Source organism: Pinus tabuliformis, chromosome J (assembly GCF_031772625.1).
Source record: "Pinus tabuliformis cultivar Carrire ecotype Pingquan chromosome J, CPIR1, whole genome shotgun sequence".
NCBI classification, from domain to species: domain Eukaryota; kingdom Viridiplantae; phylum Streptophyta; class Pinopsida; order Pinales; family Pinaceae; genus Pinus; species Pinus tabuliformis.
Window position 1 is genome coordinate 884584131 of NC_142295.1, and position 18766 is coordinate 884602896.

Genomic DNA, 18766 nt, shown 5'->3' on the forward strand with positions numbered 1-18766 from the left:
TCTGCTGGCACTCAACCAACTTGTGGAATTTAGCGCGGGACATCAGCAGAGGAGGAGGAGTGGTACAAGTACCCGTGTCTTATCGAGGAAGAGCTTGCCCCAGACGACCTCCAGGAAGGCCATCATGATTGACACTTGGCAGCCAGGTGTCACCCTTCTACCAGCTGGCATTTCCTTATGATGATTGGATGATTTCTGTTATGTCATGTTTTGTAAAAACTTTCCTCCTAGTTGTTTTTTGCAATGTTTGGTATTTTTGGTCAAAACTGGTAACCCCTGTGTGGGTTTTTTTCTGCTTTCACGGACTGGTTTCCCCATCGATGGGGCAGTCGCACTTAGACTGTTATATTTTTTGACAAATATTGTTCAGCACTGCTGAGGCCAGAGCCTCGATGTACTTTTATTTTGTTTCATATCAATAGAATAGTTTTACTTAGAAAAAAAAACATAGTGAGATAGAGAAAGAACAACTCGACAATTTTAAGATTATCATATTGGCTTGAGTGAAGGAAATGTTGGAAGTGGTCAAAGAAAAAATAATTCAAAAATAGATTAAAAAATATGATTAAGGAAGAATAAGTTTAGATTTCCCATATTTAGGTAGCCAAAAAGTTTGTACGATAATCCTGTACAAGTGTGGACATTGACTCTATAGGAAGGACATGGATGTGAAAAGGTGAAAGAAGCAACATAATGGAAATATGTGGAGGAAGATAATGAAACGATAGAATCAAAACAAAAGAAACATATAGAGGTCGAGAGTTAGCAAACAGAATATGTCTACCTAAGTAATATTATAACTGCCAATGCTATGATGGTAGTTTAACATTGGGAATTCTCAATAATAAGGAAGTTTCACATAATTATGTTGATGTTTGAGAATAAAACTATTAATTTTTCTTATTGGAAAAATAAACCATGAAGTACTACACCTATATAAAGAAATAAAAGGCATGTAAACAATCATCAAAGATATCGTATCCTAGCAAGGAAAAATATAAAACTAGCTAAAAACATGTGTAGAAATAGTGTTTGGCCTATTAACACTAAATATCGAAGTTGCAGTCTATTAATAAGAAAATTGAGGCATGATTAAAGAAATTTTGTATTATAAAAATAAGAAAATGAGCCATGATTAAAGGATTTGAAAGTAGTATCCAAGAATGCCCTATGTAGACCTAGAAAATTATTGTTGGTGATACTAATTGAGAAAGGAATATTGTTATAAAAGGAACCAAGAAATAATGTCTACTATGCAATAAACAAATAAGACAAGATTGATGCAGCGAAAAAACCTAGGAAATAGGTAGCAATATAATTATGTATTACTTGGCGTGCACAATTAGATCACTCACTAATTTTCAACAAACATCTCAGTATTAGCATATGATTTTGGATGGAACATTGAGATTATATTACAAATAACCATTGAAATATCTAAGACTTGAAATGTTGTTTTGGAGCTTCACCATAAAGTTTCAAAAAAAAAACTAATAAGTACACCATTAATAGTTTGGAAAAGAAAGATGAATTCAGCATATTGGAGCATTGAGATTGGTATATAATAAGTTGATTATGGTAATTGTATTATAGTATGTTTTTACTTTTCATTCACACATAGGAGCTACGTTATGCACTTTCAAGAAATGGGATGTTTAAGATCATTCAATCAAATAATTCATAAGGAAAATCAAACAGTATTCTTAGTTTTGCAAGGTGACTTGTTACTTGATGTTGTATGGGTTCATAAAGAGATATAGTCATGGCTGAAAACATTTACCTTTATTATTTACCTTTATTAGAGAGGGTTATGGATTTTTTTATTATTATTAAAGATGATCTTGCACAACTGGACGTGAAGTGAGAAATCACAACTTCATAGTGGAGAAGTTAGCACTAAAGGAATTAGATGAGAAAGTTCATGCATGTTGAATATTGTAACTAGAATGCAAGTGTTAAATGAATAGATGTGTAGGTAGGAGGACACTAGAGATTAATCGATAGTAACCAACAAATGTTCTAACCAATGTGACGTACCACTGTTGATCATGCAAGTTGGTCGCTACTAAGTAGTCTAGGTTGTGAATATTGTTGGCTATGAACATTTCTTAAAACAAATAAATGAAGAAATATAAGCCATGAAAACAATCATCAAAATAAGAAAATTAAGACATGATTAAAGGAAATTTTTAGTATAAAAATAAGAAAAATGAGCCATGATTAAAGGAATTGAAAGTAGTATCCAAAAATGCCCTATATATACCTATAAAAATATTGTTGACAATACTAATTGAGAAAGGAATATTGGTATAAAAGGAACCACAAAATAGCTTCTAATATGAAATAAAAAAATAAAACAAGATTTATGCAACACAAAAATATAGGAAATAGGTTGCAATATAATTATGGACTACTTCGCATGCACAATTAAATCAAGATTACTAATTTTCAAGAAACATCTCAATATTAACATGGATAGAACAATTATATTACAAACAACCATTGAGATATTAACATAGATGGAACATTGAGATTATATTACAAACAACCATTGAAATATCTCACAAATATCTCATACTTGAAATGTGTTCTTGGAGCTTCACCCTAAAGTTTCAAAAATAAGAAAAACCGATAAGTACACCATGAATACTATTGAAAAGAATGATGAATTGAACATATTGGAACATTTAGATTGGGATATAATAAGTTGATTATGGAAATTGTATTATAATAAGTTGATTATGGAAATTGTATTATAGTATGTTCCTACGTTGAATTCACGAATAGGAGCTACGCTATTCACTTTAAGGAATGGGATTACTAAGATTGTTCAATCAATTAGCTGACAAGTAAAATCAAACATTCTTCTTAGTTATGTAAGGTGACTTGTTATTTGATGTAGTATGGGTTGATAAAGAGATATAGTGATGGATGAAAACATTTATCTTTATTAGAGAGGGTTATGGATTTTTATTTATTAAAGATGACTCTAAGGACCTAGAGGGTCCTTAGAGGTGAAGTGAGACACCACAATTGGATAGTGGAGTACGTAGCACTAAAAGAATAAGATGAGAAAGCTCATGCACATTGAATATAGTAACTAGAATGAAAGTGCTAAAGGGAAAGATGTGTAGGTAGGAGGACATTAGAGATTAATTGATAGTAACCAACTTATGTTCCAAGCAATGGAACGTACCACTTTAGATGAGGAAAAATCGTGGCAACTAAGTAGTATAGGTTGTGGATATTGTTGGTTATGAACAAACCTTTAATTCCTAATCAATGGCCCTAATTATTGGGTTAATAATGTAATATAAATATGTTAATCAATTTTGAACTTATAGAAAAATGTATTATGAGATGAACCGAATTTTTTGTCATAGAATAGGATAGTTATTTGTAATTATGAGTAGGGATAATTATTAGAGTAATTTACAATTGTTATTACCTTTGAATTATTCTTACTATTACAATGAGCATTTAGTCAAATTTTCTTTGAGTAACCTCCAAAATTAAAATCTCATTCTGTTTAAACATAAACATAGAAAATAATTTATATATAATAATTTAGATGATTTTAGTAATTTCCAAACATAAAATTTTTAATATATTTTTAATCACATTTATAAATCATTATCAATATAAAAACCAAAACATGATATTTATATATAAGAAAGAAAGAAAACCATTTATATTTTGATTAAAAAATATAATATATTAACTAATGAATCTTTCTTAAGATCCTTGAATATAAATTATAGGGAAAGTTGAGTCAAAGGATAGATATTTTTATTATATTTGTTTATAAGTAGTTTATATCATGATGGGTGGTTAAGTAAATTTTATTTGTATTAGATAATTTTTGTTTTTGGTTATATAGTGTGAGTTTTGAGATGACTACTATGATTAACAAGTGGCTTGAGTAGTCATGACTGAAGGGTACTTAAACTATCAAAATCATGCATAAGGGTCGCACCCGACCTAGGTGACACTAACCCTTAGCATGACTCGAATTTTGTACATGAAGTTTTCAACTTGTGACCTTTTCACCACCGAGTACTTTAACATATCACCCTATCACCATATATTCTATACCTTATAAACTATTGTTTATATATATATATATATATAATTTAAAATTTAAATTATATTTTTTTAAGTTAAAAATTAAATTTTAAAATTTAAATTTATTGTTGATGCACAAAAGGTGACTCTCTTTTCTTGATTTTCAATAGAAATAATCATAAGAAAAAATTATTAAAAAATAATAAAAATCTATTCCAAGGATTTAGCCACCGATTTGTCAACCATTTATCATTTATGCTCTCATATTACAAGACTGAGATTTCATCTACATTAACTTTTGTTAAAGTGGCATTAAAAATTCCTTGGTCACTATTTTCAGTCACATCATCGTTTCAACCATCAACCAACAACATGTATTATGTGTTTTCCCAAGAAGAAGGTGACGCTTCTCCCATTTTAATCACTTCCTGTGGAAGAAGGCATTCCTTCTCTAAATCAACTTGGTTGTGAATCTTCTTCAATCCTTCTCTAAATCAACTTGGTTGCGAATCTTCTTCAATCCTTGAACAATGAGTATAAGTGTCATTTTTCTTTTCACAACAATCTTATAGAAAACTCAAATATGACACTTTGAAGTTCAGTTGAACTATAATTAAGTATAGCACAAATATGGCACTTCGAACTTCAGTTGAACTATAATTTAGTAAAGGAGTCAAATTTGGTTGAAGTGTAATAGACTTAGGATTGGATTGTTATGTAGATGGTTTATAGGGTGAAATATTTGTGACTTGTGACTTTTATTGTTTTAGTTATAAATGGTCTATAGTTTGAAAAGTGTTTCTGGGTTTGAGATGATTGAGGCATTGGGGAGAAATTTTGAAAAAGTGAAATAAATGGTGAGAAGTGAGGCTGTACAAAATGGTAGCTGAATGTTTTGAGAATATGGTGTTCAAATATTCTTTAAAGGATATAATGAATAAAAATATCTTAAAGATAATGTAAGTATCAATTACATTTAATGTGTCAAAAGTTAGCTATGATTGCTTGACATAACTAGTAGCAATCGGTTAAATTTTTGGACATTTCATATTTCACTCTCAAGGACTACTTAGTAAATTTTATTTTATAATAATTTTTTTGAGTGTTTTCTGGCCAACTTAGTGGTCTTCCAACCCTCATGGATGTGCACGGCCAATATTTTCTATTATGGTTGATGCATTTTTGTGTTTTATTCTAGATGTGTGAATTTAATATCATCACTCTAAAGAAATTGAGCAAATTTATAGTGATGTTTTCCATTAATGAATTGGTTGTTGGTTATTGTGATATCTCTTCTTCTACATTGGATTTCTTATCCCAAGTGTTTTTCAAAGGCTTCTTTGTGTTTCAACTTCTTTTTCACTCTAGCCCAGATTCAACAAATATTGTGTTGATGTTCAAGTCTTGGGAAGCATAATTTCTATGGATTTTCAAGAATAGGAATTCAAGTGTCAGTTTTGTTCCCTTTGACACCCAAAGCTAACATCAAAAGCTAACTAGATCAAAGGTTTCTAGATATGATCAAATTAAATGTACAACTAGTATGTCATCCAAAATTGGGGCTACATGAGAAATGTTTTAGGAACTAATTCATGTAAATTATAAAACTCAATAAATCTAAAGATCACATATTATTTCAATTACATACCTCTGAAGGATATTATGGACTCTTGTAGTATTCAACATAAAACAAATATGAAAATATCAAATGGCAACAATTGTTAGAATTGACCTAAACACCATGCTTTGCTCTGGTTTTGAGTGCTTCGAAAAGAGACTAAAAATTGAATCTTGGGCATCCCTAGTAAGTGAAGAGAGATTTAGCCCAAGAAATTTGAGTTTGTTAGGCTTGGAAAAACTTGTAGGGCCACACATTGCATGATAGTACCTGGCCTTAGTAATACCTTGTTTGATTTCTATGTTCTTTTAGAATCAAGACTCTTTATCTACCCTATAAAAATCATCATCAAGACTTGTGGAATCGTTCAACTCCTGAAATCAATCCCTTCTCTATTGCATCATATATTAAATCTTTCTTTAAGAGTACAAAAAATGTAGATATAGGCATGGAACGTTCCTTTTCCTTAGAGCATAGCCTTTTCCTCAAGAGAACATCAATGAAAAAAAGAAATTCTTGTATCACCACTTCACCCATCTCAGCTCCAATGCATACATTATGTGAACTGAATTTCACATGTAAGAGTGTAAAAGCACCCATGGATCAGATTATAATAAGTAATAAATTTATACCAAGAGATAAACCAAATGAAGAATGAAGAGAAATTACTTCATTGCTTGAGAAAGTATGTTGTACATCAACATAATTAATAGGAGCAATGGAATATTCTAGTGATAACTAGAACATCAGACTCTTAATGCAGTCAATAAGGATGTTATGTAAGCTGACTAGTTTCAAGTCTCCTTTTTATTGGAACTCTCACACCACCCCATAAGTGAAACATAATGGGAAAAAATAAAGAAGGGTCCTCACAACGAGTCTTGCTTAGGTACTTGTGTATACTATCATATAAGTGGAATAAAATTCCTAAAAACATGTAGGAAAAGGCTTCCCCTAAGAAGAGAGTCCATAAAAAAACAATGGAAGAAATAAAGAGACAAATGAAAAGGCGAAGGAAGGGGGACTTCAGATAATCCCCTAAGGACAACATCCTTCACTCCAAGAATGTGTCGTAACTACACAAACCTTGGTGATGCAAAGGACTCTATGAAAATATGTACTACTTGTTCTTTAATAGTTACATACACCAGGTTAATAATTCCATTTTGAATAAGTTGGAAAATTAAGGGCATATGGATCTCAATTAATTTGGTTCCTTGTTGCTTGACAAGATTTCTAGAAATATGTTTTGTACTCTTACTATCACACTACAGAAGAGTAGGTTGATCTTGTTGAATGCAAAACATAACCAGCAACTATTGTAGCTAAAGAACTTCTTGACTTGTGAGAACATTAGCTTGATACTTGAATCTTGTTCAAGATCATGCAATTGGTTATTGCTTCATGTAGGACCATGCAATGGAAGAATAACCAAGAAATAAACAAAATCTAGAGGTCGACTTTCTATCATCCATTGACCTAGCCTAGTCAGAATCTATGCAACCCACAAGCTCAGGAGAACCAACAATAATATAATTAATGATAAACATGAAAATTGCTTGAATATATATCAAAATATGCTTCACTACTTTCCAGTGACTTTGATTAAGTTCCTGAGAGGGTCTAGAAACCAGCTTGACTACATAAGAAATGTCAAGTATGGTGTGTTCCAAATAGATTAGATTTCCAAGTAGCTTGTGATATAATGTAAGATCCACTTATGGTGAGGTGAAACTGGTGGTAAGAGTAATGCCAAGATGTAAAGGAGTAGGTACAATGTTACTATTAACCATGCCAAAATATTAAAGTAAATCAAGTGCATAGTTTTTCTGGAAGATGACAGTCCCTTTTGAAGACTAGTGAACATGCAATCCAAGAAGAAAAAATTAGAAGGCTATTATATGCCATAGAAAACTATCCCACTAGTGCTTCCTTAAGATTCTAAATCATAGATGAAGATCTCCCTTTAAGAATCAAGTTATCCACATACAAAACTAGAATCAATAATTCAAATCCCTATCTCTAAATGTAAAATATGGGATTAGAATGACAACTATTGAGCCAAGTAAGAAGAAAATTGTCCATCTTCTCATACAAAGCTCTAGGAGCCTATTTAAGGCAATATAATGAACCTTGGAGCCCGTAATCAAGGGAAGGATCCTACACAAAACCAAGGGGCTACTCCATGTACATCTCTGCATGTAGATTTCCATGCAGAAAGGAACTCCTTACATCCATTAGGTAAACTAACCAACCATATGGGTTATCTAGAAAAAACACATGGTGTATAGAATCCATGTTCAAAACATGCGTAAGGTCTTGAAATAGTCATTTCCTCCAAGTTTTGAAAATCTGGTGGCTATAAGATGTGTCTTATAATTGTTAAGAGATCCATCTACAGCATATTTAGTTCTATAGACCCACTTGCAATGGACCAACTTATATCCCTTGGGAAAAGGAACAAGATTCCAAATATAATTCTTTATCAAAGAAGAATACGAATTTGTGATGGAATCTTCCCATTGAAGTATTCCAATACCATCATAAAACTGTTGGGGATATTCACAAATAACATTACCCAAAAGAGAGATTCTTTTGACTAGGGTTGATTTGAGGCTTGATAACTAAAATCAATTGCATACTAGCCAAATCTATTAGGACTCTCTCTCTTGAGAAGGCTCCTCATCAAGGGTTAATCTATAACAAGCTACTCCTAATTTAATTTCTCAAGTTCTGATGGTGTTGATGGTATGTTTCCTTCTTCGTGAGCACCCTTAGTAGAATTTTCTTCTTATGTTATATCTACAAAATCATCACATTGATTATAACAATTATCAATAATTAATCATGAAGAAGCAGGGGAAGAGGATCCTAGAGTATTGTTCTCATTAAAATGAGCATCTCTTAAGAACAAAACTTCCTTCAAGGTAGGATCAATGAGCTGATAAGATTTCATGTCCTGAAAGTAACCAAAAAATATCAATTGTTCACTCTTCTTTTCCATGACTTTGTAGTTTTTATTTAGAATTAACGCCCATGTAGGACTTACAAATACACCAAAAGGAGCTTGACATTAGGCTTCTCATGTGTCCAGGATTCCACTAGAATCATATTATGAACTACCTTATAAGGTATCCTATTTTGAATATAATTGGAATAACTAACTGCTTTGGGCCATAAGATAGGTGCCAAGTTCTTGGATTGAATCATGTAATTAACCATCTCTTTGAGTGTTTGATTATTCCTTTCAAAAACACCATTATTTTGAGGAGTTTATGGACTAGAGTGTTGATGAAGAATGCCATGTCTCTACAAAAATTTTGAAATGTCTTATTGACATATTCCTCCGCATTATGAGTGTGTAAGTTCTTGATGGAGCATGAAGATTGTTTATGAATAATAGATTTAAAGGTATTAGTGTTGCAAAGACTTCACTCTTGTACTTGATGAAGTACACCCCATAGTATTATGAGAAATCATCAAAAAATATTAGTGCATATTTGTCCCTTGAAAAAGGAAGAGTTGAAAAAGTCATTAAATCACTATCTTCCAACTCAAAATGTGTTTTCACCCTTAAGGCTTTCCCTTTAGGAAAGGGATCTTGGCATTATTTTCTAAGAGCACAAATTGAATGTACCCCATGAATACAAGAAACTTTTGGAAGAAATGAAACCAAACTTTGATTGAACATTTGCTGCAAATATATGCAATTTAGATGGCCAAATATTTCAAGCCAAACCCTACTCAAGTAATCAACATGAGCTATAAAGGAAGAATCTAAGGAAGGATGAAAGCAGAGTGACTTATATATTCCGAAGGCATGGCCAACATTTCCAATAGCAAAAACAATTATTGGATTGTGTAGTTCTCTAATAAGTACTTGATTAGGAGAAAACTCCACTATTTTCAAGTCACTAGAATGACATATCTGATAGATGGGCAATAAATTTGCACATATCTTAACAAGGAGTCATACGAAGTGGTGCCTCTAAATCACGTATCTAATGCATGGAAAATTTTAGGGGCGAATGTTCGCCCTTTGGTGAAATTAAGGGGTTTTAAATTTTTAGTGGGCGAATATTTTGTATCATAGTACATTTTTACAAATTGCCTCAAATAGCCCACCTTATTTTAAGGGAGAGGGTAAAAAAGGTAAATTTAGCCCGTGAAATTAGGAGTTACAACCTTCCATTCACCCTAATTTTCAAGAATAGGTTTTATTTAAGTGAATCCTATTGGCCAAATACCATATTTATAAAAGAGGTATGGTAAAGTAATAAAACTATAAATAAATGAGAGGAATGGTAAATAAATAAAACATTTTTTATATTTACTCCATAAGTCACCTTATATACATGCAAGGGTGTAAACGAATAAAAATATAAATAAAGTGGAGGTATGGTAAATAAATAAAACCTCTTTTTATACTTACTCAAAAGTATGGTAAATAAATAAAAATATAAATAAACTAGACGTATGGTAAATAAATAAAACTTCTTTTTATATTTAGTCCATAACCCTCTTTCTATTTATGAAGGGTCAAAAAAGAGGTTTTATTTAAGTGAATCCTATGGGCCAAATACAATATTTGTAAAAGAGGTGTGGTAAATTAATAAAAATATAAATAAATGAGAGGTATGGTAAACAAATAAAACATTTTTTTATATTTACTCCATAAGTCACCTTATATTTACAAACACTCAAAAAATGCATTATATTTAGGTGAAACCTATGTGCCAAATACCATGGGCTAGATTATTATTAATACCATGCAAAAAAACATTATTAACCCTAATATTAGTATTAATAAAAATAAAAATGGAACATGGTATTGAGCCATGGTACTCACGTGGAATGTAGCCTATTTAAATGGGGGAATTAAACCAGCATAGATCCATCTTTACTCTGGATCTACTAAGCCCCGAGAGGGATCAAATATTGTAATATGCAAACTAGCATAGAGTGAAAAAATATTTGATCCCTCTCGGGGCTTGCTGGATCAAGAGTAAAAATGGATGTTGTAATTTAATGTATGTTAAACATTTTAACTTGGTTAAAATAAAAAATAAAATAAGAATCAATTATTAATTTCATTAATTTTTATAAATTAATAATAGTAATTTTTAAGATAACCCATGGTATTGACCCATGGTAATACCATGGTATTCATGTGAGTATAGACTATTTAAAGGGGAAATTCTATCATGTTAGATCCATCTTAATTCTGGGTCTACCAAGTGCTTAGAGGGATAAATAGATTTCATCCCCCTAAGAGTGGTAGATGTGGAGTTAAGATGGATATAGGTTGGCTTTTATGATAATGAAGATATTAAATAGAATTAGGAAATTATATTGTAAAAACATCTTAAGGTGAATGGTTAAAGCTACATTTTGTCACGTCACAAAATTTAGTAAAAAATACCAATATCTCCTTTAACAAAAAAATTCAAAACGATGAAACCTTATCACTCTTTCTGCATTACCCTCGCAAAATATTTCTCACCATTTTTCAAACATTCTTAATATGATATCTTCATGAAAAATATTAGGTATTGATGTTGGATTAGTTGTTTGAAAAATAAGCTGGTTTGTACAACCTTTCATCTTCTGTGCTATTCTTAGTTTGTCCTAATGATCTGTAGGGGTTGGAGCCATTGCACCATAGTTTCCTAAAAGGTGGAGATTGTTCACCAAAAAGGAAATTAATCTACATGTTACAATGTTGCTAAAAAATGCGAGACCTATGAGGGTAGTGAATTATGCTAATAGGCAATTTAGATTGGGAGAGACGTAATTAATTTTTGTTATTTAATTGAAGATTTCCAATTAAAATAATAATAAATCTACATTTATATATTCATATATTGATTGGAAGGATTCTTACAATGGTCACTTCTTTCAATTAGATCCCCTTCAAGCGTTTGGGATACCTAATACTTTGTTATATAATATAGTTGGGGCTAGCTACTTGTTGATGTGCTAGGGTAAACAAACTTGATGTGTTTTTTTTTTTTTTATCTCACAGTTGGAGTCTATGGAATAAGAAAGAAATTTGATAACTTGAAAAAAGTGGTAGCTTGACAAAAGTTGTAGAGAAAAGATTAATCTCTCCTACCTTGATAGAACTCATTATCAATATCAACACCTACAAGAACTTTTTTGTGGAGTATTATCAAAACTAATAGAAGGATATGAAAGAGTGTATTGTAAGAACCTTGACAAACACGACCAGTGAAACTTGGAACATTGTTTGTAGGAAGAGAAGGTTATGTTTCTTTTTTCCAAACATGTATGTTAGTATATTACAATTTAATGAATATGTTTTATCATTATCATATATGGTTTCATACTTTAACAAAACATTCGCCAAGACTTCATAGTGTTTTATTATTCAGTAAAAGATTTGCCAAGATCTTACAAGATTTTATAATTCAGTGAAATATTCTCCTTCATTGTACAAGATAATATAATCTGGTGAGAGATTTGCCAAAAAAATTATATATACATGTTATATTATTGATAAAATTGCCTCCCATTTTTCCTATGTATCATGGGGATTAGCCCATTTATTATACATATAAATTTAGGGTGGTTAAAATTTTCCCTGATCTAATGATTTCTAGATATATCTCTGTCTTGAGATGATAAAGGGTGTACTTTTCCTATTGAGATATTGTGCTTGTTCATGGCATCATCTAAGACATCCAACATTTTCCAACACTTTGCTTCTATATGCCTAGGCTTTCCACAAAATGTACAATTTTCATCATTTTTTGTCTTCTTATTCTTGTTTCTTCTTTTTCTTGGAGGAGGATATTTTGTTTGTGGAAGCTGGAGGTGGATGCTTAGTATTACAATCACTAGGCTTAGAGGGAGTCTCATGGATTTTGAGCCAAATATTTCTTTTATTAAGATTTGGCATTATTTTGACCTTTAGATTTATGAGCCACCAATGCCCTATTTCATGAAGTAGAGAGAAAACGTAGCCACTTCAACTTACATTGTTTTCATATGAAATGATCAAAAGATGTTTCAAAGTTGGGAATTTTTAATGAGTCACCAATGGCATCCCTTGTTTCATAAAAGGTAGATGTGGAAACTTGAAAATGACTCATTAGTTTTGGCAAGAAAAAAAAAATACATTCAGTTTCATTTTTCTCCTTTCCATATGCTTTTAATGGGAACAACAATGCCCTGAATTGAACAACATACTCGTCAATAGAGGCATGCTGATAAAGTACCTTCTTTGATGCTAGTCAATAGAGAAATTTTAGTGTCTCATGTGTTTTTTAGGGCATTGAAACCATTTATGTGTTCAAAAATCTATTTTAAACAACAACAAAAATTCAAAAATTTCAATTTGAAAAATCCCAATTTCTCCAATCCCAATTTCGCCAATTCCCAATTTCTCCAGTGCAAATTTCATCAATTCCCAATTTCTCCAATCCCAATTTCGCTAATTGTTTACATAACGAAATTTCAAAATTTTAAAAAGTAATTGTGATGCATTCGAACGAAATTGGCGAAATCTCGTAATTTTCCGAATTTGGTAACCATGCTTGAAACTCTAACACCAGAAGCTTTGATACTATGTAAGATTATAAAGACATCGAAATAACAACCTTCTACATGAAAGAGATAAAACTAAATGTAAATCATTTCATTGCTTGAGAAAGTATGTTGTACATCCGCCTAATTTATAAGAGTAATGGAAGTTTCTAACCATAGGTAAAAGATAATACTATAATGCAGTGGTTAAGAAGGCTAGATAAGCATACTGGTTCCAAATCTCTTCTATTGAAACTCTAACACCACAAAAAAATGGCTTTGTCTAACTTATAGATGAAATGGTATTTTCCAACTTATAGATGAAATGACATTTTTCATAGAATTCTTTTCTTGTTAATTTTAATCAAAATCCCATAGAGATTTTTAAGAACTTGAATTTAAATTGTTTAATCTGTAAAATGAGTGCCTCCAAGTTTTTGGTATCCATTTATGCATTCAAAAATGTATTTTAAACAACAAGAAATCACAAGCTTGCTTAAAATTTTATGGTTGACTTTAGGTGAAAATGATTGTTTGTCTATGGGTTAAACAACAAAAAATCACAAGCTTGCTTAAAATTGTATGGTTGGATTTAGGTGAAAAGGGCTAGTCACAAGCTTGCTTTAAAAAATGGTGTAGTCTAACAAAATGAAGTTTCTTATAGCCTTTTTTTTGGGTTAATTTTAATCAAAATCCCATAGAGATTTTTAAGAACTTGAGATTAAGTTTTTTAATGTGTAAAATTTAATGTTTCATACTTTTTAGGGCACTCAACCCATTTACATATTCAAAAATGTATTTTAAAAAACCAAAAAATCACAATTTTGCTTAAAATTATATCGCTGAATTTAGACACCTGTACTTAAAAACTCTAACCAGACAAAAACAAAATTGCAATCATTGAAAAAGAAGCAGATTTGAAACCTTCACCTACAACTTAAACACTTTACACACTTGAAGTATGCATAAAGGAGCTAGATAGAAACCTTGGGGCACACTTCTACGAGAGACTCAGCAACTTGATGGCAAATGAAATGACCACACGTCGAGTCCCATACACTATTATCATGGATGGGTTTGTACACATTGACAATTCTTGTGATCTATTTCTTGGGTAGTAAGTTGAATTTTTACCGAGACATGAATCCATGAAGGGACTACTTAAGTTCAACTTTACAGCACAAGTGACTTTCGTAGGATAATTGATGCACCCACTCATTATGTATATGTTGAAAATCACAATTATGTTGAATCAAATTGATGCAAATAATTGTTTTCATACAATGAATCGCTCGAGATCGAGATGGTGGGTGAAAGAGCGTAAATACGCTTGACTCCGAATCGAGAAAAACCATTGGATATTGTAAAGTTTTATTTCAATCAATTTTGTTTTGAAATTATGATAAGACACTCACTTTTAGAATCTTGATTTCTACTCAAATATCAAATTTTATTTTAGATGAAATTTCACGGCTTTTTTCCTTTCTTTAAGGCATCCCGCCTTACATAAAAAAAGAGAGAAACCAAAACGTTAATATGTACCATCACGGAGTACCTCCACGTCGGAATTTTAATTGGAGAAATATGTTACCAAGTATTCAAATAGTTTTAGTTTGTCCGTGTGCCTGGATTTTGATTATTCATTTATTGTACTATGTAGTCGGCTAGTGATAATGGTGAATTTTTTTAAAAATAGTATTTAAAGATTATTATGGATTTATTTCAAATGTTTATTTTTTTAAGTGCGACATTATTTAAATGTTTTGTAAAATTATTTAATTTTATTTTATTTAGATTTTAATTAATTAATTTATTTTGGTTGATATAGTAAAATTTCAATTTTCATAAGGAACAAATATTTTTACACTACACATTATAGAATGAGCCTTTTTACACTACACATCATACTGGGCTGTAGAATAACCTTCTAGACCCAATTTTTGGAAAATTATATATTATGGAACAAATGATATCATTTATATTTAAAAAATATGTAACTATTTGTTTAAAAAGTATTTTATTATATTTTAAAATATAAAAGTATTATAAATATATAGACATATATATAGATATAGATATATACCCATAGATTTCTTGGAAAATACTTTCTTCTTTATTTAAAATTTATTTCATTATATTTTGAAATATAAAAATATTAGTATTGAATAAATATATATATGATGGATGGATGATTTCATCCCTTACATAATATTTCATATCAAAAGGGATTATCATTTAAATTATTCCATAGACATTATTAAAATATAATATTTCATATCAAAAGGGATTATCATTTAAATTATTCCATGGATATTTTAATAAAAATATAATATTTCATATCAAAAAGGATTATCATTTAAATTATTCCATAGACATTATTAAACTTATATATTATTGAGATTTTGATTTTTTAAATAGTTAATATATTATAGTATTTTAATTTTCAATTTACATTTATAATATTATTAATAATTATAGTTAATTATTGTGAATAATTATTATTTATATTAAAAACGTAGGGATATTTAATTTAAGCTATCAAAATCATTTTGGGATAACACCTTCTTTAGGCCAGCCACACCAACCCTTAACATAGTTATGTTTTTGCCCATAAAATTTAGAACCATAACTTTTACATAAAAAATAATTTAATAACACATCCTAATATCTACATTTATTTAATTATAGCATTTAAATTTATTAATTTTAATTTAATTTTTAAATAAAAATATTTAAATTCAATTTGATTCTAATTTCGCTTCTTGTTATCATGTAAGAGGCGATTTTTAATACCAGTGTCATTATCGATATTCCTGAGCCACAGTCTCGAATCACCTCTGAAAGATTCCTAGGCCATAGTCCAAAATGAATATTAAATTTCTAAAATGGTTTTATATTTTCCTATAGTTGTAGCACATGCAAGGCTATTGACTATACATTTTAGGCCTCCGACTTTAAGCCATCAAATCCGATTAATTATTTTTCGAAAACTCTCGAACCTGAATTCACATTCGCGGATGAGACAACTTTGTAAAATGAAAAGTCATGGTATATTGTATGAAGGACAAAGCCATCGAAAAAGCGTAAAAAACATAACAGTCTCAACGAAACCATAATTATTCCATTGCAAAGAAGGGAAAGACATACATGAAAAAGCTCTGAATTCAACCATAGCCTCCTATCATCCAACCTCTATTTAACGTACTATCGAATTTCTCAAACGTATATACATAAAATATATAACACATGAATTGGGTTACTGTAACCACCATCATGATAACGAGTATCTGAGAGCCCCTGCAACTGTAACTTGCTGACGGAATTAAGACGCAGCCTTACTTAATTCACCTCCACAATGCTCTCTAACGACGGTCTCCATCCATCGTTCCCGCATCTTCTCCTGGCAACATAATCTTCTCGTTTGGACATTACCATCTTAACCCTAATAATACCACTGCCATTCTCCACACACTCAACTGAAGGAGGAGTTCGAGTACTCGCACGCCTTTCACTGCTAGTTCTGCCCTCCATTCTGCCATTATCGATGCTTTTGCCCTCTGGTAAAGCGGCGTCTTTGGAGAGAGAAGGCGAATCAGGAAGAATTAGCAGCCGATAAAGCTGTCCCGGAACCAACTTCTGGTCCGGTGAAAGAGAGCGGCAGTGTGCATCCTCGGAATGAACGACCGAATGCTGTGGGAACGCCGCCATGACATCTCTGACGACAAGGGGAGGCGTGTATTCCATTATCTTTCCGTCGGTTCTCATCACCATTATAATTTCCTCACCGCCGATGAAATCTGCAGAGAGCTTTCCGGATCCGTGAGATGCCGCACAATTACCCATTGATGAAAACTCTGGTTGATTTCTGTACAACGAGATTTTGCAGGAAGAATTCTTTCTGATCAAATCTAAAGTATATGACTCTGCTGTTACAACAATTTCCGAGCGAATTAGATTTGTGAGTCACTTCAAGGAAATGAAGTGAATGAAAATATGAAGGCTGAGACAGAGGGTGTCGGTTTTTATTGGGAGAGAGGCCAGCCATGGCTGGCGTTTCACGTGTATGTGTCTCGGTTTCCCTTTCTTTTTCGGCTTTCTTCACCGTCCCATATTTCTCTTCGCGTGTGAATACAATTTTTGTTATATTTATTATCATCATTATTCACTTTTTTTTTTATGACTTTAACATTTCTGTCTAAATTTCTTTTTGAAAAAAAATAAAATTGTTAAATAAGTATGGCACTTTTTATATATTTTGACTTTTGTTTATTTATTGATTTCAATTTTTATTTATTTATTTCTTCTTTAATTTTTATTTTTTTATTTCTTCTTTATAGAGATATCATGAAATATTTTAATAAAAATAATGTGATTGTGAAGTTAACTATTAATTATTTTTTATAATTAAATAATAGACAATTGAATAAATTAATTAACAAAATATTTTGAGTGTTGGGATTCTTTACTATATATTAATTGTTTAGTTCAACTATTCACCTATGTCTTGATGATGAATTATAGTAACTGGTTGAATTGTAATAACACTTTATAAAATAGAAAATGTAACATAATTTATTCTAAGGAGAAACTAGATTATTGACAAATAAAATACCAATTAACATAAATTCAATCATATCTTCTTTTTCATTGAGGAAATTTTCTCATCTCATGCTTTTTCAACCTACATGTTGAAAATGTGGAAGGAATGCCTTCATTTTTTGAAAAAACTAGAAGTTTTCATGAAACGAATTATTTGGAAATGTGGAAGGAATGCCTTCATTTTCTAAAAAAATAGAAGTTTTCATGAAACCAATTATTTGGATATCCATTTCAAATATTGATCTTAAGTTTTTATTCCATGTACAATGGGAAAGGACTTCGAGACATAAACCAAAATATAAATAAGTAAAATGGGTATATATGTTCAAACCAAATTCAAAAAATAGAGTAAGAAAAAATTCATTAAATTGTGTAGTGTGTATGATAAATTTTAGATAAAATACAATACATTGAAATAGATAAAGTAGATTACTATATATTATAATACATATATTAGGTACAATATAACACAAACATGTTCTCCTAATATAATAGATAAGTTATCATAATAGGATATGATAGTAAAACATATGAGATGTAAACATGGTAACTTTTTATCGATTTATAAATTTAGGTAATACAATCCCCTATTATTTAACTTTTTATCTTTTTTGTGATATATTCAAGTATTTACATGATTTAATCATCATATTAAAAGATCTGTAATATCCATTCTAATTATAATATGATTCGATATAGCATATCCATATCCATGTCTAGCTCTCTTTCATTAAATATTGATGTCTTGTTTGGAAGGTGGACAACCAAGGACACATAGGTCATTAGACAATTGTCACACCCTAACAAGAACCTCCTAACCACAATTAATACAAAATTTAACTTCTTGTAGAAAAGAAGAGAAGAATGGGTGTATGGGTGGAAGGAAGAGTATATAAAAGGAAGAATATAATGAAATGTACAATGAAACTCCTAATT

At 30.7% G+C, this 18766-nt stretch overlaps 1 protein-coding gene across 1 annotated transcript; it reads right to left on the reverse strand.

Annotated features, from left to right (window-relative positions):
- Positions 1 to 16364: 16364 nt before the first annotated feature.
- On the reverse strand, positions 16365 to 17210 carry LOC149229503 (uncharacterized). Its single transcript, XM_089375859.1, has one exon. It carries the CDS (start codon positions 17072 to 17074, stop codon positions 16571 to 16573), a length of 504 nt encoding a protein of 167 aa, XP_089231985.1. The 5' UTR covers positions 17075 to 17210; the 3' UTR covers positions 16365 to 16570.
- Between the last annotated feature and the right edge of the window lie 1556 nt (positions 17211 to 18766).

Coding starts and splice junctions, on each gene's coding strand:
- LOC149229503 (XM_089375859.1), bottom strand. CDS start 17,074: ATGGGTAATTGTGCGGCATCTCACGGATCCGGAAAGCTCTCTGCAGAT.